The sequence below is a fragment of the Schistocerca gregaria genome, chromosome 3, assembly GCF_023897955.1.
Source record: "Schistocerca gregaria isolate iqSchGreg1 chromosome 3, iqSchGreg1.2, whole genome shotgun sequence".
Lineage (NCBI taxonomy): Eukaryota > Metazoa > Arthropoda > Insecta > Orthoptera > Acrididae > Schistocerca > Schistocerca gregaria.
This window is the reverse complement of record NC_064922.1, coordinates 603,981,129-604,003,239: the sequence shown is the minus strand read 5'-3', so window position 1 is coordinate 604,003,239 and position 22,111 is coordinate 603,981,129. Positions and strand designations below refer to the sequence as shown.

At 41.2% G+C, this 22,111-nt stretch overlaps 1 protein-coding gene across 1 annotated transcript in view; it reads right to left on the bottom strand.

Moving 5' to 3' along the window:
* LOC126354347 (uncharacterized) overlaps nt 1-22,111 on the bottom strand; it is a 203,994-nt gene that overhangs the window by 49,096 nt on the left and 132,787 nt on the right. The window contains exons 5-6 of the mRNA XM_050003922.1: nt 20,942-21,122; nt 4,861-4,988 (exon numbers count right to left, since the gene is read on the bottom strand). Coding sequence (XP_049859879.1) covers nt 4,861-4,988; nt 20,942-21,122 — 309 coding nt within the window. The remainder of the gene's footprint in view (nt 1-4,860; nt 4,989-20,941; nt 21,123-22,111) is intronic.

Below are 22,111 nucleotides of genomic sequence, written 5' to 3'. Positions count from 1 at the left end.
TTTGGTTAGAACTGCGTTTCCATCTGAGCTCTTGATGTTCATACAAGTGGTTCTCTTATCTCCAAAGGTCTCTTTAATTTTCCTGTAGGCAGTATCTATCTTACCCCTCGTGAGATAAGCCTCTACATCCTTACATTTGTCCTCTAGCCATGCCTGCTTAGCCATTTTGCACTTCCTCATTTTTGAGACGTTTCTATTCCTGCTTCATTTACTGCATTTTTATACTTTCTCCTTTCATCAGTTAAATTCAATATTTCTTCTGTTACCCAAGGATTTCCAGCAGCCCACGTCTTTTTACCTAATTTATCCTCTGCTGCCGTCACTACTTCATCCCTCAAAGCTACCCATTCTTCTTCTACTGCATTTCTTTCCCCCATTCCCTTCAATTGTTCCCTTATGCTCTCCCTGAAACTCTGTATAACCTCTGGTTCTTTCAGTTTATCCAGGTCCCATCTCCTTAAGTTCCCACCTTTTTGCAGTTTCTTCAGTTTTAATATAGAGGTCATAACCAATAGATTGTGGTCAGAGTCCTCATCTGCCCCTGGAAATGTCTTACAATTTAAAACTCGGTTCCTAAATCTCTGCCTTACCATTATATAATCTATCTGATACCTTTTAGTATCTCCAGGGTTCTTCCATGTATACAACGACTAAGTTATGCTCTGTACAAAATTCTACCAAGCGACTTCCCCTTTCATTCCTTACCGCCAGTCCGTATTCACCTGCTGCTTTTCCTTCTCTTCCTTTTGTTACAATCGCATTCCAATCCACCATCACTACTAAATTTTTTTCGTCTCCCTAAACTATCTGAATAATTTCTTTTAGCTCATCATACATTTCTTCAATCTCTTCATCATCTGCGGAGTTAGTTGGCAATATACTGTGATAGGCGTTGGCTTCGTGTCTGTGCTGGCTACAGTAATGCGTTCACTATGCTTTTCGTAGTAGCTTGTCGGCTTTCTTATTTTCCTTTTCATTATTAAACCCACTCCTGCATTACCCCTATTTGATTCTGTATTTATTACTCTGTATTTACGTGACCAGAAGTCTCGTTCCTCCTGCCACCGAACTTCGCTAACTCCCACTATATCTAACGTGAACGTATCCATTTCTCTTTTTTTAATTTTCCTAACCTACCTGCCCAACTAAGGAAGCTGACATTCCACGCTCCCATCCGTAGAACGCCAGTTTTGTTTCTCCTGATAACGACGTCCTCCTGAGTAGTACTCGCTCGGAGGTCCGAATGGGAGACTATTTTACCTCCAGAATATTTTATCCAAGAGGACGCCATTATCATTTAATCCTACAGGAAGGCTGCATGCGCTCTGGATAAATTACGGCTGTAGTTTCCCCTTGCTTTCAGCCGTTCGCAGTACCAGCACCGCAAGGACGTTATGGTTTATGTTAAAGACCACTTCAGCCAATCGTCCAGACTGTTGGCCTGCAACTACTGAATAGGCTACTGACGCTCTTCAGTAACCACACATTTGTCTGGCCTCTCAACAGATGCTCCTCCGTTGTGGTTGCACTTACGGTACGGCTATCTGTATCGCTGAGGCACGCAAGCCTCCCCATCTATGGCAACTTCCATGGTTCATAGGGGGTTGGGGGGGCGCTTCTTTCGTAGCATCCTATTTTGGGGTAATTCTTAACTAAGGAGAAAAATATTCATTGCACAAAAGCGTGTAATCAGATTAATGGTTCGAGCCGATCCAATATCTAGCTTGGCAACACTCACACACATACACACACACACACACACACACACACACACACACACACATCCCAGCTCAAGAGCAAAAGAATGCGCTCAGCTACAACTCTAGGAGAAGGCTGTTCTTCCCTTTTTTCGGTTAAATCTAATTACGGCACAGAAAGGGGTGAATAATGTTGCCAGAAAAGTTCTTGGTCTCTTACCAAATTGCATCAAAAGTCTCACAGGTAGTCATCAACATTTAAAAACAAATGAAAAGAATTTCTGGATGCCAACTCCTACTCAAGAGATGAATTTTTTGGAATAGATTAGTAATCTTACAACGAAAAAATGTAAGGAAACCTTTTTTGTTAACTGACACGTGCCACATCACTACGAACGGTAATATTGATGATCTGTGGAATACCTATTAATCTCATCTAATATAATCTTCTATGACGACATTTCTTTAAGTAAAATTGACCTCGTTTTGGATGCAACATTTTTTCCCAAGTTTCCCTATCTTGTTTTCCGTACTTACGTTTCCGTCACCTCTTTGGCCCCTTTTTGGCTACCCTTTCAATAACTGACTTCTGTCTGTCTGCTGTTGGATCTCTTCATTTTCCTTTATTCGCCTTTCGTCATTTTTTGAGTAGTTTTGAGGGTACCTTCCATCACAAACTTATTTTTTCGTACCTCTAAAGCCTCATCGTTTATACATCCTTGTTCCACTTTCAATAATTCGTTGCGTCCTTGTCGCACTTGTTATTATAACATTCGCAAAGTTACAGCACACAATATTAGGTCCATTAATATCATACGGCTCACAGGTCTTGGAAAGAAGGCGTTTTGATTTGTCTGTGCAGGCAGTCGATATTATGAACCAGAGTTGCCGTATGTTTCGTTTATCATCCTTAGACCAGAGACTGGTAAGTGGAGCGTGTCTACTGTTGCAAAACTACAATTTGGATTGTGGCTTGTGGATTTTTGATGGAAAACTGAAAATCATACATGGGCGAAACGGCATCTAGTCTTTTACAGTATTTCATAGCAACGGTGGCTACGTCGAAAGCGGTAATTTTTATTTTCTAAATAGGTTATGTTGTTTCCTAACAGAATGCGCTCACATCAGGAATCTTACAAGAACGGCGCTTGGTCTAGTGGTAAATAATGCGGTCCATACATTCGTTATTCTTCATATGTCTACACATAATTACAGCAAAGTATTTGTTTGACAAGCCGATCTCAAGTTGTTACTCTTTAATCCTGCAGCCATAAAATTCCAGATCACAGAAACGTGTGAAGTAGGATAAACATTATGACGAAAATAATTCCAGGCACCTCGCCACACTCAGTACTTACTTCCTTCATTTTCCCTATCTTGTCACAGCTACATGACCCATAACATGCTACAAACAATCATTAAATGCGTGTGCCATCTCATGGGAAATCGTTAGGGAACTTGAAATCGATTGTGGTACAATAAAAATTGAATCATCACAAAATGAGACCTACGGCAAATATTTATGGAAATTTTTATCATTACAGTCGCAGTGTTTTACATACAGAATTAATACAGATTTGGTTCGAACTTTTACGTTTCGAGAAGAGTACAGCTTTGCCTTTATCTGTAGTAAGAATCAGTCTTGACACCAAACTGATATTTTGTTGTTATCTTGCTGGGCACTGCCACAATATTTATGCGATTGTATTTCCTCAGAGACAACTCCAGTATGTGATAAATGTCTGAAACTGAAACTAGTACGATACACTAAATCATCATCTTACAAAATTAACAGTAATGGTACAATTATGCTTCTTTCGCGTACACCAGCGATTATTTCAGTGCGGGTAGATGAGCCTACATCCAGGATCAAAAGTTGTGCCTTGCCAATGAAGACATTTTTGTTTCAGTAGAAAAATCTCCTTAAATATTTCATAGAGCATATTTTCGTTAGAAGTCACCCATGTTGTACTGAATTAGAATGTTTTAAAAGGTTAGAAACACTGAATCAAACTGTTTACCTCTAGCCATGGCACTGAGTAAATCGTGAACGAAAGGTTTGAGTTAGATTTCGAATGACCGGTATTTTGGAATCCCTCTTGATTTGAATGGAGATATTCCTTTTGTTCCAGGTGAGGGTAAAATTTTTCAACCCATAATATGTTCTAGAACTCTCCTAGAAATAGATCTTAATGGTGTAGGACGACATTTCTGAAGATCAGTTCAACTTCTTTTTTTGCGTGTGGATGCCACCCGTGTAATTTTTGAATCCCATTCTGAACATTTCCTGCTTTAGGGACTGTTGTTAATTGTGAACAAGAGTGCAGCTAACGCTCTTGCAAAGTCTATGTATGACTTAACAAGGACTCTGTCGGGCTCTGGAGCATTTTACCGATATAAGCTGCTTTTCTAAAGTAGGATAGAAGGAAAATTAGAGTTTAACGTCTTATCGACAATGAATTATCTAGGTGTTTGTCTGAAGCCCATTGAGTAAAAAGAAGAAACATGATTTAGTTGCTATTCTGGATCGTTTCGTTCTGAACCATCGCAAGCCAGGCCCTGCATCAGTTAAATTCCAATGCGTGCCATGTGACTGATAGTTGGTGTCGGCGCTAAGAGTAAACGGCGTGCATGTTCCATCACAGTCAAACGGTCAGCCAAAATCGGTAAAACTGACTTAAAACAATGCAGCTCATATTACTTCCAATATGTGTATAGCATGTATCACAGAATGACTGATCACATTTACAAGTACTTATGTGTACATATAATGCGACTCGAAAAATAATTTATAAATTGTGGAGCAAAACGAACTCTTAGTTCTGAAATATGTGAAACTTGAGACGTTAAGATGTACGACGCGAAAAGGTGAAGGAAACACATAGTGTTCTACAGTCCACGGCGAAGAGGTTGAGTAGGATAATGTCTGCATTAGCTGGCTGCTCGGGGAGGAGTATTGTCGCCCATCACCTTCAACAAACAACCCATAAAAAAAAACAAATGAGCGGAAAACAAACAGCTTATTCATTTCTACTGTCGTGTACTGTTCTGATAGCTTGAACAGTTGGCTGTTTTATTATTTTGGTTGGTGATGCCTACGGCAGATTAAACAGTATTATATATAACAGAAAATCCTACAAATGCTTGCAATTTCATAACTTACCACATTCTACATGTGAGCTGCACGATTCGGCGAGTGTTAAATTCTCTACACAAAACAGCTCCTGAACGACCTCTGGCTTCTGCTTCACCATCTCAGTGAACGTCACCGACTGTTTTGCTTGACAGTGCCTAGGAAGAATAATGTTAAGTTACAATCCTAAACGAATTAATCATAATCTGCACTCACCGCCATCTAATATATTACTGGAGGAATGGAAACTGGAGTTTACCACAAAAGCAATGGTAAATGAGTTTCCAGATGCTTTTAATATATACTTTGTGATGGCAATAAAATGAAGACACGTGCCAGAGAAAATCTTACAACACATCTGGCTTAAAGGCTTAAATCGAGAAAAGCGGAATATATAATGGCAGCTTATCCCTCTTGGAGACATTAGAAGTCAAAGTGGAGCTCCGTAATTATAGACAATGCAGCTTTAGTAAAAGACAATTTCCATTTTACTCCATTATTATATCCTCAAACAAGAAATTATTCTAGGATGCTAACGCTCGTGTCCAGTATACAAGCATATAGGTGCGAAATTTTATAAAGAGCCAGAAATGTAGTGCCGGCCATCAAAAATGCAATACCATGAAGGCACCATGCGTCTAACATAAAATTTGCTGGATTTCTACAATACAAAGAGTACTCAGCTGCTGTCTCTTTCGGAAGTCGCATTTGTATGTTTGTTATTTAGATCGTGTTATGCGTTGTATAAGGGAAACGTCTACCAGCGAGTGTCAGAATGCGACAACGGCGGGATCGAGGCCTAACAAAGATAGCAGCTTATCGTTTCGTGATAATGCCGTTTGTGTTGGTCGGGGTCTCACGACTGTCATAAGAATATAGAATAAATGGATTTAAGATGACAATATGCAACACCGTGAAGTATTTCGAAGGCTCCATGTGACCATCACCTTAGAGACAGACATAATGTTAACAGGAAGGCGACTATGAGGCAAACTTTACTTTGACCTCTCGACTTTTAGGTTGCCTATGTGCAGGAACAGGGGCTGTGACCTTTGACCTTTCGGTTCCCCTTGAGCGCATAACAACATCAATGACATGGACTCGTCGCCATCACACAGAACGCATGGCATACTGTGCTTCATATTAGTTTTGTATGGCAAAGATGGCTACGTGCCGATGTTGCGTCGCAGAAGTAACTTCAGATCATTTTGCATGGCGGACTCTTTCGTACCTTGTCGTGTGGTAGAGGGGTGTTCCACACCGAATGTGCATGGCTGAAGGTGCTTCAAACTGATGCGTCCAGCACGGGTTTCGTAGAGGTATTATGTTCCAGAGAGTTTTTCTTACCAAAGCTGTCCGTAGCTCGTGGTCTAGTGCCTAACGTTGCTGCCTCTGGATAACGGAATCTCGGGTTCGATTCACAGCCGGGTTGGGGATTTTCTCCGCCCGGGGACTGGGTGTTTGTGTTGTCCTCATCATTTAATAATAATAATAATAATAATAATAATAATAATAATAATCATAATCCGTGCCTTGGCTAGACTGGACTTTGAAAAAAATTGGACTGTGTAAAAATTGTAACTTTGTATGGGAGCTGACGACGACTCAGTTGAGCGCCCCACAAACCAAATATCACCATCATCAATACCAAAGCTGTATGGCAGGGTGTGCACATATCAATTTCAAATGGCAGCGGGTGCAGCCTATCGATGGTGCGTGGCAGACACTGCTTCTTAACAATGTCACGTACAGAGAGTGCTTTGTAGAGATATTATGTTGTACAGAATCCTTCGTACCAATATAACGTGGTGGAGGTTGCATCTTAAAAATTGTCCATTGTAAAGGGTGCGTCGTATCGAAGCTGAATGGCAGAGAGTGCTTTCTACCAATGTTGCACGACAGAGCGGGTTTCATAGAGATGTTACACTACAAAGGGTGCTTCTTGCTAGTGCTTTGTGGTGGATGATGCTTCTTACCAATTTTTTGTGGTAGAAGATACTTCATAACAGAAATCTGACAGTTTCATCAGCGGAACAGACACACTCACTCACACATCCACCCACCCAACACACACACACACACACACACACACACACACACACACACACAAAGACTATGCTTTGTCAAGTCTTCACTTGTCTGACACTTTGCTGACTTCACAGAAGCCTGACACACACACGCACACACACACACACACACACACATACACACACACACACACACACACACACACACACACACTGATGTTTCTCTCAGTCACTAGCCCAGTATTTTACTGTCGTATGAAACGGAACAGCGTATTTCACTTGGGAATGATTAAAGTAACTCCCCACCCCCTTCCGTTTGGTGCAAGGCACAATGGATCCTCAAATTAAATATCAAAATACTTTTTTGTGAATAAAAAGCGCCTTCTCTTGTTGCACTGTATTTTATTTCTCCCAGAAGCATTTCGTCTTTTTTCACTTTAAGGCATCATCAGTGGGATAGTTATTGCCGTTTATAGTTAGCATCTGCGCTTCCTCTCACCTGGTCACATGCTGGAGGTCGCACTATAGCTCTATTTACGAAACATAAGCATGCTTTTGTGTTCCGAAGTTTTTTCTTCCCGATTTCATCTTTTTTGCCATTGTTGTTGTTACGCACTATCACTCCTTTGTCACTAATTATAGATATTTGATAGAAAATTGTGTTTTCAAGACGTAACTACTTTGAGTATTGAATCTGCATACTCTGAAAGGAACCTGATTGATAGACCATCTGGAGCGGAAGACTTGCCTTTCTTAAGTGATTTGAGTTGTTTCGCAACACCTAAGATATCTACTTTTATGTCACTCATGCTAACAGCAGTTTTCCTTCGTCTTCTTTCGTGAAGGAATTACGGAAAACTGTATTTAGTAACTCCGCTTTAGTGGAACCATCATCGGCAGCATTTCCATCGCTATCGCGCAGTGACGGTATTGACTTTTTTTGCCACTGGTGTACTTTACATACGACCAGAATCTCTTTGTTTTTTCTACCATATTTTGAGACAATATTTCATTGTGGAAGCTACTAAAAGCATCTCGCATTGACGTCCGCACTAAATTTCAAGCTTCCGTGAAACTTAGCCTGTCTTGGAGATTTTGCATTCTTCTGAATTTGGCATGATTTTTTCGTTGCTTCTGCAACAGTGTTCTGACGGTTTCTTTGTAACATGGTGGATCAGTCCGGTCTCTTTTTAACTTATGCGGTATGAGTCTATATATTGCTGTCGATACTGAATCTTGGAATTTGATCCGTATCTAGTCTACACTTACATAATTAGCTTGGAAGGAATGGAGACTCTCTTAGGAAGGCATCAAGCGAATTCTTATCTGCTGTTTTAAATAGATATATTTTGCGTTTATTTTTAGTGGTTTTAGTTGATATGGTTTTGAGCCTCGCTACAATGATCTTGTGTTCACTAATCCCTGTGTTCATCATGATGCTCTCTATTAGATCAGGATTATTTCTGGCTAAGAGGTCAAGTGTGTTTTCGCAACCATTTACAATTCGTGTGGGGTCATGAACTAATTGTTCAAAGTAATTCTCAGAGAAAGCATTTAGTACAGTTTCGGAAGATGTTTCCTGTCTACCACCGGCTTTAAACATGTATTTTCGCCAACAAATCGAGGGTTGATTGAAGTCTCCACCAATTATAAGTGTATGAGTGGGGTAATGACATTCAAGTTTTCTTTGAAGCGTTCAGGTATTATATCATCTGAGTCGGGGGGTCGATAGAAGGAGCCAATTATTATTTTGGTACTGCTGTTGAGTATAACCTCTACCTATAGCAATTCGCAGGAAATATCTATTTCAACTTCACTATAAGATAAACTACTAACAACAGACACAAACACACCACCACCTACTTTATTTAATCTATCCTTTCTGAACATGGTTTGCGCCATTGTAAAAATTTCGGCAGAATTTACCTCCTGCTTTAGGCAGCTTTCTGTTCCTATAACGATTTCAGCTTCAGTGCTTTCTGTCAGCGCTTGGAGCTCTGGTACTTTTCCAACACAGCTACGACAATTTTCAACTACAATACCAACTGTTGCTTGGTCGATTCTCGTCGTTTCTTTGCCCTGTACACTTTGAGACTGGAGCCCTCTTTGAACTTTCCCAAGACTAACATAAAAAACCGCCCAGTCCACGCCACACAGCCCGTGCTACCCGTGTAGCGGCCTCCTGTGAGTAGTGGACACCTGACCTATTTAGCGGAACCCGAAACCCCACCACCCTATGGCGCAAGTCTTCAACTATCGGCGGTCTCTGCCTGTCAACAGACGAGTTCGACCTGTACACTTTTGTGCTGCACGTGTCTCTCCACGTTTCCACTTCACTATCACGTCACAAAAATTAGGCCAAGGGATGTTTAGGAGTGTGGAAATCTAGCGTACAGAGGAATGACTCAAGTGACACCCAATCACCTGTCCACATTCGAAGTCCGTGAGATCCGCGGAGCGCCTCATTCTGCTCTCTCACAATGTCTAATGACTACTGAGGTCGCTGATATGGAGTACGCGGCAGTAGGTGGCAACACAATGCACCTAATGTTAAAAATGCTTTTGGGGGTGTCCGGATACATTTGATCACATAGTGTATGGCTCTGAGACACCGTGGTACACTGATGGCGGCGCGGCATGGCCAGGCAGTGGTTTTTGGGTGGAGGAACTCCCTCGTGGCCCGGCACGGCTCTGGCCATAGCTGGCTCTGACGGCATGCAAGGCCACGCACACAGTCGCAGCCTTTCAGATCATGTCAAGTCTCTCTCTCCCTCTCACTATCATGTTTTCGGCACTAATGATCCCGAACGAACATCGAACGAGAGTATTTGTTGTATTGATTATACTGTTCTGTTAACACATGACATTGTGATTCTTGTTTATCAGTGTATATTTTTATGATAATTTGACTTAGTACTGGTTAAAATTCTTTCTTAGAGCGGAGGTGTGCGTATTTGGGGACATTATAGCGAAAAGCAGTTGAGGGGGGGGGGGGTGAGTCAGAAGATATCGTATCATTTTCTTATAGTATTTCGGTTACCAAATTGACTTACCTGAGTGAGGAGGGGAGTTATTGAGAAAAATTATTGTTGTTAATAAATCTGATATTAATTTCTTATTATTGTTAATATGTAATACCACTCAAAACAAACAAGCTCGTTTCAATACCGAGTACATATCTAAGATGAGTGACGAAACTCACACGTCTGGGACAGAAAAAAATGAGGAGAGGAGGGGGAGAGACGAAGGTGTCCAGTGCCGTTCGGCATACGAGAAAAATAGCCCTTTGTGACAGTACCGGCCCTGTGGTTCATGACTTTGTGAAGTGTCGTGGGAAAGGGGGGGGGGGTGGAGTTTAGAGGGTGTAGGCTAATTTTATTGGTGACCTCTGTATACTACAATAATGGCTCTTTGTCCCAGTACTGATTCTTTCGTTCGATGACTTCACCCTGTATCATGTAGATGGGAGGCGAGAGGGATTATCATAACAATGGCCTCGAAATAATATTGTCACTCGAATTGAACAGTTCCTGCCCAACTATTTATTCCAACGTTCTTAGTAACCAGGTGTCGCTTTTTCGTCTGCATCTTCATACTCAGTATGGTGTAAACATTCTGGTTTTTCGAGACGACAACAGGAGTGTTCGCAGTCTGCACGCTTTTTGTTCCTGGTTTGACAAACTCTCAAGCACCCAATCTCATTTCGACTGTCGCGCTAAATCTCCCAGTCTTAATCTCATACAGAATGCCCGCGGCTATAAGAGTACAGGATGAAACGTAGCAGTAAAGTCCCCATAATCTGTATTTTCCGTAGCGTATAATCTCATTAATAGGTGTCTTCAGCTAAATAGGACACTACTGAAGTGACTTGTGGGCTTTCTTTCCTGCAAAATTGAGGCCATTATCAAAGCTAGAAGCGGTGTTCCAAGGCGCCTGAAAAATGAAAAAAAGCACATCCATCCGCGTTTTCAAGAAGGGTCGTCGAAAGACGCATAAACATTGCTCTGTATTCCTGACGTTCTGGTGTAGAATTTTGGAACCTGGCGATCCAAAACCACCTCTGTAGGGATCAACACGGGTTCCAGAACCGACGATAGTGTGAAACTCATTTCTCTGTTCATCCACGAAATGTAGAAAGCAGTGCATGCTGGTGACCAGGTTGATGTCGTGTTCCTTGACTTCCGGAAGGTATTCGACACAGTTATCTACGGCCGTGTAATGAGGAAAGTACGAGCTTTAAGAATATCGGCGTCATAAAACTGAATAGTTTCTAGCAAACAGAAGACAGCATATCATTCTCAATGGTGAGAAACCTTGGCACGTAAAAGTAACTCCAGGGGTACCCCAAGGGAAAGGTTTAGGTCTATTATTTTTTCACAATACGTATTAATGGTATTGTACACTGGGAAGTCGCAACGCTAAAAAATTTTAGCGAATCGCAAGAAGGCCTTCAGAGGATCGACGCTTGGTGTATGGATTGGCCATTGCCCTCGACATCAACAAATCTAATGTAATGCACATAAATCCGTAAGAGTACGAGGAGGTAGAGATTACCTTCCGAACAGCACGTTGCAAGGCATCCCAGATATGCTCAATAATGCTCATTTCTGGGGATCTTGGTGGCCAGTGGAAATGTTTAAACGCAGAAGAGTATTCCTGGAGCCACTCTGTAGCAAGCTAGAGGTGTGGGGTGGGGGAAGACCCGCTACTGTACAATAACGCGATTGCAGGACAATTACTGGGAGCAGTCACATTCATAAAATATGTAAGACTATACGTGCCGAGTGATTTAAGTTGGGGCGAAAACATAAAAGTAATCGCAGGTCGGGTAGATGCCATTGGAAGAATCCTAAGGAAACATAGTCTATCCTCAAAGGAGGTGGCTTACAGAATCCTTGTTCGACCAGGATTTGCATATTTCTCGTCATTCTAGGATTCGTGCGAGATAGGATTGGCATAGAAATAGAGAGAAGATCCAAAAGAGCAACACGTTTCATTAGAGGTTCATTTAGTAAGCTTGAAATCGTCTAGCGGCGATGCAACACACACTTAGACATCACGATGAGGCTTACTGTTAAAGTTCCAAAATCGTACGTTTCTAGAAGAGTAAGCAATATGTTGCTTCCTTTTACGATTATCTCGAGAAAAGACCGTAAAGAAAAAAGTGGGGAGGTTCGAGGTCACCCAGAGGGTTACGAGCAATCGTTCTTCCTGCGAACCTTTCCGGACGGGAAAAAGGCGAATGACGGTGGCGCACAAAACACCCTCCGCCACACACAGTAAGGTGGTTCACGGAGTATAGCTGCAGTGTATTCTGAGAAAAGCTTTACAATCACGGTATGCGCTTTAAAATTACAATAATAAAAAATTTCCTTTCTAACAACTGGCTTTCAGAATTCGCCATAGTTAAGTTCGGGAAAATTGACTGGTGTGTTGATCTATAACATATTTTTACAGAGTTCAATAATAATCGCAATGACACCCTCACACGTTATTAAAACCACTTGCCACGCATATTTGACACGGACGACACTGCAGAAAATAGTCAACTGTCCGAGTCCCTCCATTTAATTTAGTGGTTCTCAACCAGGGGGTAATTATGGCCTGAGGGGTAAAAGAAAATTTTATGAGGGGTAAAAATAAAAGAGTTTGATTGTGGTTCAGTCATGAAACTAAATTATTTTAAAAAAATCTTTACTACTATTACAGTTTGTAGCACTGTTGCTGATTATGAAAATTATAAATAATTATTTTTTTCTCAGTTAGTAGGCTTATGGAGATTATAAGTTTATCACATAACCCATCCTGTACACACATACTTTTTGCTTTGTACCATACATTGGACATGATGAAAGTGAAACATATATGTAACAAATGCTAAATATCTCATGAAAATGCCATCGCCAAGTTATAGATAGTTTCTGCAGTAGACCAGAAATTGCTTCATTGCTCACTTCGAAACATGTAAATAAACAAGTTGACAAAACAACAGCAGTTTGCTAGGTGCCCAGGGAGGAATGGCTAATATTCAGGGATATGAAAGGAACAATCGTTCAAAGCACAAAAGTGTAATAAACATAGGCTCTAAAATGCATGTCTTAAGAGCTACCAGCACTTCTTCATCTACGATACTTTGAAACACATCTTTTCTATTCCAAACTCTTTGCTTTCCATATTTTGAGAGGTCGAAGTATGAATGAACACAAGAAAAAAGTGTAGTAAACATAGGCTGTAAAGTGCATATCTTTTGAGCTATGGGCATGGTGATTTTTGGTACTATGAAACGCATCTCTTTTACGCAGTCAGTGCCAATTTGGCGGAACTTAGGCGTTCTAGAGGCCATGTGCCTTAAACAATTTTTTCTTGTTTTGGTCTATACTTTTTCCTCCCAAAACATGGACAGCAAGAAGCTTGCAATAGAAGAGATTTGTTTCACAGCAGTGAAGATGAAAAAGTGCTCATAGCTCTTGAGGTGTGCATTTTAGAGCCTACTCTCACTACACCTTTCTTCTTCGATGGACCATTCCTGTTATCTCCCTGAATATTGACCATTCCTCCTGGGACACCCTGTATAAGGGCTACTATAGTATTGTACACAGTATTATTGTTAATTATTATTATTAGAGTGATCAGATACAGAGCGTCAACAGCCCGAAGTCTTCCAATTTCTGATAGTGCAGAATTAAGGAATCCAGCAATCAAATGATTTACAAATAGTAGGTGTAGTGGACACATTTTAACTTGATTCATTTTAAATGGAGGTGCAGGTGAAGCAAGTGCTACCAAGCAAAGCTGTAGTGCAGGTGAAGCATGTTCTGTTACAAGTGCCTACGCTCACTGTTGCTAACTAGCTCTCTTATCTGAGAAGAAATAGTAGTTAGTAATCGCAGTGCACTGGGAATTGCTTCATCGTTCATTCTCTCTCTCTCTCTCTCTCTCTCTCTATTTATCTCTCTCTCTCTCTCTCTTTCAACCCGAAGACAACACATGACACGTGGAAAAGAAATGTGGGATTCGAGGTTTATTGTCGTGAAAATAAAAACAAGCAATAGCAAATTCCAGGACTGAATAGCGATATTGTTGCTAAAACAAGTAATTGAATGGATCTGAAGAATGATTTATGATGTGCACATACTGAGAACAACTGAAATATAAAAACGGGTGTTAGACAAAAGCGTTAGCAATGGTCTCATTGACTCATTAGTGACCTCATAAAACACCCACGAAACTAAATATCACACATCTTTAACTATTTTTAAAGTAAAAGTGTTCAAAGAAAGTTCTCTTTCCTTCTGAAGTTTAGTTAGGTGCCAAAGTTGATGATGGTGGGGGGGAGTGGTGATAGGGGGAAGGTGGGGGGGGGGGGGGTACTGTCTAGTATATGGTTCCACTCAGGGGTAAATGGTCTAAGAAGGGTTTGGTATAATTAGTACAATACAGGCTCTTTGGAAATTCCAATTCCAGACTTTTAGGACTTGTAGAGGGCAGTGAGGTGAGTAAAAAGATTTCGAATAGACCCCCTCGTCTGGAAACGTACTGTTTCCGTGCTACAGCCGTTTGAAAACATGTTTATTAGGCAGGTTTGCAACAGGGAAGTCATGGTGGGAGTGCTTACGTCAGATTGGTTGATGTCGTTTGACGTCTGCCCTACCTCTCTCAGCAGGTCCTAATTCGCGTGTCTGTGAGTGTTAGAGGTGGTATGGGGTGTTGGAGGTGGTATGGAAGTAATTGTTGGCCATCCACAACACACCAGACGATGCTGGGAGCAACATCCATTGCACACGCAGTTCCTCGTGTACCCGCTGACGGGTTCTCTTCAACATGATGCAGTACGGCCTCTTCCAAATTGGGTGTGCGGCGCACGGCAGTTACGCCTGCTGACGGTGAAGGTACCCCGTTCTCGAAGCCGTTGCCTAATTGTGGCGAAAAGGGTGTGAGATGGAGTCGGGCGCTATGCATAACGATCTTGATAAAATCAACGAGCAGCTTCTCCATTACCCTCAGTATCGCCATAGAGAAGGATCATGTCGGTGTAGTCTGCAAACGTGTACTCAGCCTTGTTGTTCTACTACTCACAGACACTTGAATGAGGCTCGAGGTAGCGCAGATGTCAAATGGCATCAGCACTCCGACGAAAGCGCCCCTCACGATGAATACCCTGCTGCAATGCTACTTAGCAAATACGTTTCCAAATGGCTGCAGCACGGAAACTGTGTGCTTCCAGACATGGGTTCCAATTCAAAACATTGTCTACTCAGTTTCCTGAACAAGTCCTAGTAGTTTATAACGCAAATTTCCGAAGACCCTGTATAAGACGTCCGTGGTCCTGCTTGACAGACAGCGGGATCACAAGTAGGTGACTCACAAAGTCAGTAACGATCCTCTATCTGCATGTATACATACTGAAGTATAACATGAAATTAATAAATACCATAACGCAGAATAGCGTGCAACACAGTAGCCGCTATAGAAAATACTACAGTGCCCTCTCTTTTAACCGCGCCCACTTTGACGATTAAAACTGATCATTACCTGTCAATTTGGAACTTCGCAGTGATCTAATAATTTTTTACTGGTAGAGGATATTTTCATTATTGAATTCCAGTAAAAAGTATCTGCATATCACTACGTACTTTACGACATATTAGAATTCTGCATGAAATTACTCAGCCAGTACTGCGGATAAAGGTAATTCAACCTAATGAAAGCTTATTGTATGTAAAAAAGAAACAGCTTTATGCCAAATTTGGAGTTACTATCCTTTCTTCTAGCCACTCGTAAAAAGCATTAAACATATTGTAATAACTCCAGAAATGTTTACTTCGTCTTTCTGAAAATTTACCGTTTGTTATCTTATCACATCCCCCCCCCCCCCCCCCCCCCCCCCATGAACCATGGACCTTGCCGTTGGTGGGGAGGCTTGCGTGCCTCAGCGATACAGATGGCCGTACCGTAGGTGCAACCACAACGGAGGGGTATCTGTTGAGAGGCCAGACAAACGTGTGGTTCCTGAAGAGGGGCAGCAGCCTTTTCAGTAGTTGCAGGGGCAACAGTCTGGATGATTGACTGATCTGGCCTTGCAACATTAACCAAAACGGCCTTGCTGTGCTGGTACTGCGAACGGCTGAAAGCAAGGGGAAACTACAGCCGTAATTTTTCCCGAGGATATGCAGCTTTACTGTATGATTAAATGATGATGGCATCCTCTTGGGTAAAATATTCCGGAGGTAAAATAGTCCCCCATTCGGATCTCCGGGCGGGGACTACTCAGGAGGATGTCGTTATCAGGAGAAAGAAAACTGGCGTTCTACGGATCGGAGCGTGGAATGTCAGATCCCTTAATCGGGCAGGTAGGTTAGAAAATTTAAAAAGGGAAATGGATAGGTTAAAGTTAGATATAGTGGGAATTAGTGAAGTTCGGTGGCAGGAGGAACAAGACTTCTGGTCAGGTGACTACAGGGTTATAAACACAAAATCAAATAGGGGTAATGCAGGAGTAGGTTTAATAATGAATAGGAAAATAGGAATGCGGGTAAGCTACTACAAACAGCATAGTGAACGCATTATTGTGCCCAAGATAGATACGAAGCCAACACCTACTACAGTGGTACAAGTTTATATGCCAACTAGCTCTGCAGATGATGAAGAAATTGAAGAAATGTACGATGAAATAAAAGAAATTATTCAGATAGAGAAGGGAGACGAAAATTTAATAGTAATGGGTGACTGGAATTCGAGTGTAGGAAAAGGGAGAGAAGGAAACATAGTAGGTGAATATAGATTGGGGCTAAGAAATGAAAGAGGAAGCCGCCTAGTAGAATTTTGCACAGAGCACAACTTAATCATAGCTAACACTTGGTTTAAGAATCATGAAAGAAGGTTGATACGTGGAAGAACCCTGGAGATACTAAAAGGTATCAGATAGATTATATAATGGTAAGACAGAGATTTAGGCACCAGGTTTTAAGTTGTAAGACATTTCCAGGGGCAGATGTGGACTCTGACCACAATCTATTGGCTATGACCTGTAGATTAAAACTGAAGAAACTGCAAAAATGTGAGAAATTAAGGAGATGGGACCTGGATAAACTGAAAGAACCAGAGGTTGTACAGAGTTTGAGGGAGAGCATAAGGGAAGAATTGACAGGAATAGGGGAAAGAAATACAGTAGAAGAAGAATGGGTAGCTCTGAGGGATGAAGTAGTGAAGGCAGCAGAGTATAAAGTAGGTACAAAGACGAGGGCTGCTAGAAATCCTTGGGTAACAGAAGAAATATTGAATTTAATTGATGAAAGGAGAAAATATTAAAATGCAGTAAATGAAGCAGGCAAAAAGGAATACAAACGTCTCAAAAATGAGATCGACAGGAAGTGCAAAATGGCTAAACAGGGATGGCTAGAGGACAAATGTAAGGATGTGGAGGCATATCTCACTAGGGGTAAGATAGATACTGCCTACAGGAAAATTAAAGAGACCTTTGGAGAGAAGAGAACCACGTGTATGAATATCAAGAGCTCAGATGGAAACCCAGTTCTAAGCAAAGAAGGGAAGGCAGAAAGGTGGAAGGAGTATATAGAAGGTTTATACAAGGGCGATGTACTTGAGGACAATATTATGGAAATGGAAGAGGATGTAGATGAAGACGAAATGGGAGATACGATACTGCGTGAAGAGTTTGACAGAGCACTGAAAGACGTGAGTCGAAACAAGGCCCCCGGAGGAGACAACATTCCATTGGAACTACTGACGGCCTTGGGAGAACCAGTCCTGACAAAACTCTACCAGCTGGTGAGCAAGATGTATGAGACAGGCGAAATACCCTCAGACTTCAAGAAGAATATAGTAATTCCAATCCCAAAGAAAGCAGGTGCTGACAGATGTGAAAATTACCGAACCATCAGTTTAATAAGCCACGGCTGCAAGATACTAACGCGAATTCTTTACAGACGAATGGAAAAACTGGTAGATGCGGACCTCGGGGACGATCAGTTTGGATTCCGTCGAAATGTTGGAACACGTGAGGCAATACTGACCTTACGACTTATCTTAGAAGAAAGATTAAGAAAAGGCAAACCTACGTTTCTAGCATTTGTAGACTTAGAGAAAGCTTTTGACAATGTTGACTGGCATACTCTTTTTCAAATTCTAAAGGTGGCAGGGGTAAAATACAGGGAGCGAAAGGCTATTTATAATTTGTACAGATGGCAGTCATAAGAGTCGAGGGGCATGAAAGGGAAGCAGTGGTTGGGAAAGGAGTGAGACAGGGTTGTAGCCTCTCCCCGATGTTATTCAATCTGTATATTGAGCAAGCAGTAAAGGAAACAAAAGAAAAATTTGGAGTAGGTATTAAAATTCATGGAGACGAAGTAAAAACTTTGAGGTTCGCCGATGACATTGTAATTGTGTCAGAGACGGCAAAGGACTTGGAAGAGCAGTTGAACGGAATGGACAGTGTCTTGAAAGGAGGATATAAGATGAACATTAACAAAAGCAAAACGAGGATAATGGAATGTAGTCAAATTAAATCGGGTGATGCTGAGGGAATTAGATTAGGAAATGAGCCACTTAAAGTAGTAAAGGAGTTTTGCTATTTAGGAAGTAAAGTAACTGATGATGGTCGAAGCAGAGAGGATATAAAATGTAGACTGGCAATGGCAAGGAAAGCGTTTCTTAAGAAGAGAAATTTGTTAACATCGAATATAGATTTATGTATCAGGAAGTCGTTTATGAAAGTATTTGTTTGGAGTGTAGCCATGTATGGAAGTGAAACATGGACGATAAATAGTTTGGACAAGAAGAGAATAGAAGCTTTTGAAATGTGGTGCTACAGAAGAATACTGAAGATAAGGTGGATAGATCACGTAACTAATGAGGAGGTATTGAATAGGATTGGGGAGAAGAGAAGTTTGTGGCACAACTTGACTAGAAGAAGGGATCGGTTGGTAGGACATGTTTTGAGGCATCAAGGGATCACAAATTTAGCATTGGAGGGCAGCGTGGAGGGTAAAAATCGTAGAGGGAGACCGAGAGATGAGTACACTAAGCAGATTCAGAAGGATGTAGGTTGCAGTAGGTACTGGGAGATGAAGCAGCTTGCACAGGATAGAGTAGCACGGAGAGCTGCATCAAACCAGTCTCAGGACTGAAGACAACAACAACAACAACATACTACTGTACAATGATAGTAAACAATTACTATTACTTTATAATGATTGTGCAATGAAAGTGACATCATACGGAGGTGTTGGGTGTGGATTTCACAAAAGAGGCCCTTTCTTTCACAATGACAAGCATTCGTCGGCGTAGATCGATTACAGAGTATCTCCCTTGCGAGAGAGGCGGTGAAAGCTATACTTGCTTCCCCACACACTGCGAGCTCAGTTTCCACTGACATCTCGAACTCTCACAACATGAACAACAGTCACGCTCTTTGTCACATTAATTATCAGTGTCGAAACTAACTGTGTGGCATAACTGCTCTTCTTGATCAATTGCAGCTCTTTATATATGGATGACAGCGAACTGAGCCCAGTGAATGAATGTACGCACCTTACGATACCAAATAATATATTGCAGTTTTCGGACAGTAACAAAATGAAAGCTTTCAGCTACAAAGTAAATTAGCCTGTAATTCACGCACACTACAATTCCCACGCTTGGTACTGAGTCACACTACACATTTCGGAGAACCATGGTTTGATTTTCTTCCAAAACCTGTCCAAAAAAGTGGTCACTGGTATGGGTTATCCCTCTCTTCTGCATGACTCGCCTTCCGTAGAATAAAGTTCAGTGTGGATTTCTGCGCGCACCTCTGGACGTTCCAAAAATGTCCAAAGAAGTTTATGTTTAGTTACACCACAGGACACAGTTGTCTAAATTTCACTCTTCTTGAGATAGGTATTCGAGAACTGGGAGTAATCGTGAGTTATTGCTTTACTTGATGAAACCATTGCTTGGTCGTTGGCCGAAATCTGACCAGTGCAATGGTAGATCCTACTGTAATATTGCGAAGTAGATGGTGAGCGGCGTGCTTCAGCCCCATGTTGGTCTGATGGACGTGTGCGCAAGTCATTCGTGTAAAACACAATACTCTCCTCTCAGCCAACAGCCATCAACTGGCTCTCGTCGGACAGAAAACAATGCACAAAATTATAAAGTGATGATCAGAGTATATGACGAAGTGTTAAATGCGTTAGAGCTGTGGGGAAAATTGTTTTATGTGTTGTGGATGAGGATGTCTACTGATACAATTAAATATGATACAACATTGAATATACAACGATACAGGATGTTTAGAAAGGATCCATCGGATTTCACGGACTATATCCTCTATATGAATGAAGATGAACTGAATTCCAACATGTGCATAGATCTGCAAGTTTATATTTTCTATAGAACCAACCGAATTCTCAAATGTATCCTTTACATGCATGCCCGTAAAATAATGATATAGTTTTTATAGTTTCGTTTAAGATCAAAATTTTCATTACCCTTTCATAAAAGTCCAATGTGTTCTCCATCAGACGCACGACAAACCTCCAAAACCTGCCCCATACTGCTGCGAGCTTTCGTGGCGTCACTGCATACACTGCTGCAGACATTTGGCCTCGCAGTTCACATGAAGTTGCTGGAAAGGGAGGCACATATACGGACGCTTTCACAAACCCTCATAAAAATTACATTATATGGAATTTGCCGACCGTAGGCCAATGCTGCAATTTATGATCCGTACGCTCCTTGCGACCTATGCTTCCTGGACATAGCTGAATGTTAAGAAGTGCTCTTACGTGCAGGTGCCAACGCGGTAGGGATCCGTCCTATTGAAAGATGAAATTTTCGTCATGTTGTCGCAGTTGTGGAAAAGAGTGATAACGAGGGTTCTAGAAGCACCAGGCAGACCCCTACCAGCAAATCCTTGAACAAACAACTTACTAACGGCGCCAAGGCAAAAACTTAAACCAGGTTTCCATCTTCATTCATATACAAGATACAGTACTGTGAAATAGGACGAATCCTTTTTGAAATCCCTGTACTTTAAACAAAACTCTCAGCGAGTTGACCAAAGATTATGGTGTAGAACGCACTCTGGATCTGTACTGCAGCAGGTAGGGGCCTTGTATGCCGTAATTTTGCTGAGGTCGGCGTACAGCGATAAGATGCGCTGCTGTATGGCCTTGACAATCGCCTCCACGTCTTTAGGCATGTCACCATGGTTGTTACGGATCCTCTGCAGGAAGTGCTTCGCCCACTGGAGATGACCAACGTCTGCCATGGAACAGAACACATGTAATTTTCAAGAATCAGCCAACTTAACTCAAACGAAAGAACTAAAACAAAAAAATAGTGCAACACTAATTTCATAATTTATTCAAACAAGGGCACGTGGAACTTTTTTTAATACTCCACTCATGGGAAGCTATCCATATAAATGACTCTTCTAATTTCAGTGTTTTTATTAACACAGTATATAGCGATCATTTGTCAGAGTGACGAATGACCAACATTATTATTACTGTAGCCTGTCGATGCGTCACTTTCAGTAACTGCATAACATTTTTTTCTAAGAAACGTCTACATGTTGCATTAGTCGTATTCTAAGTCTCCCGTGGACAAAGATTTCTGGGATCAGGAAAGAAGTCAAGGATGTATATTTTACTTAAAAGTAATACAATGAAAGGACTTAACATTATTAAATATTAGTGTAATGAATTGATATTAATCGTAAAGGACCTAAAACGGCTATTATGAATGAACAAACGCACGACACTGATGTAATATTCTGCAATACTTATTTTTTTTACGAAAATAAAAATATAATAAAATAATACAACACTAGACCGTTACACTAGTACAGTGTGTTTTTCCAATTATAAAATATAAAATATTTTACCAAGAACCAATGGAACAGTCAATTAACACAAAAAATTTTTGAACATTTCCCCTGATGATAATTTCAAAAGTAGAGGGAGTTGCTCATCTGAAAGTTATTTAATTCAGTCTTAATCCTTTATTTGGCAAGGTTGCTCTCAAACAACATCAAAATTGCACATGATCTCTGTAACATGTTTCAAATAACTTTTTAGGGGAGGGGGGCAACCACAGCTCAGAGCAGCTACCAAACTTTTAGATCTTAAATAGATCTTACAAATATTGTTCAACAACGAAGGCATCTGCTGAGACATTACATATCTGTAGAATAACAATTTCGTCTCCGTTACACCTACGATACGCAGCAAGACAAGGTATTAGATAGT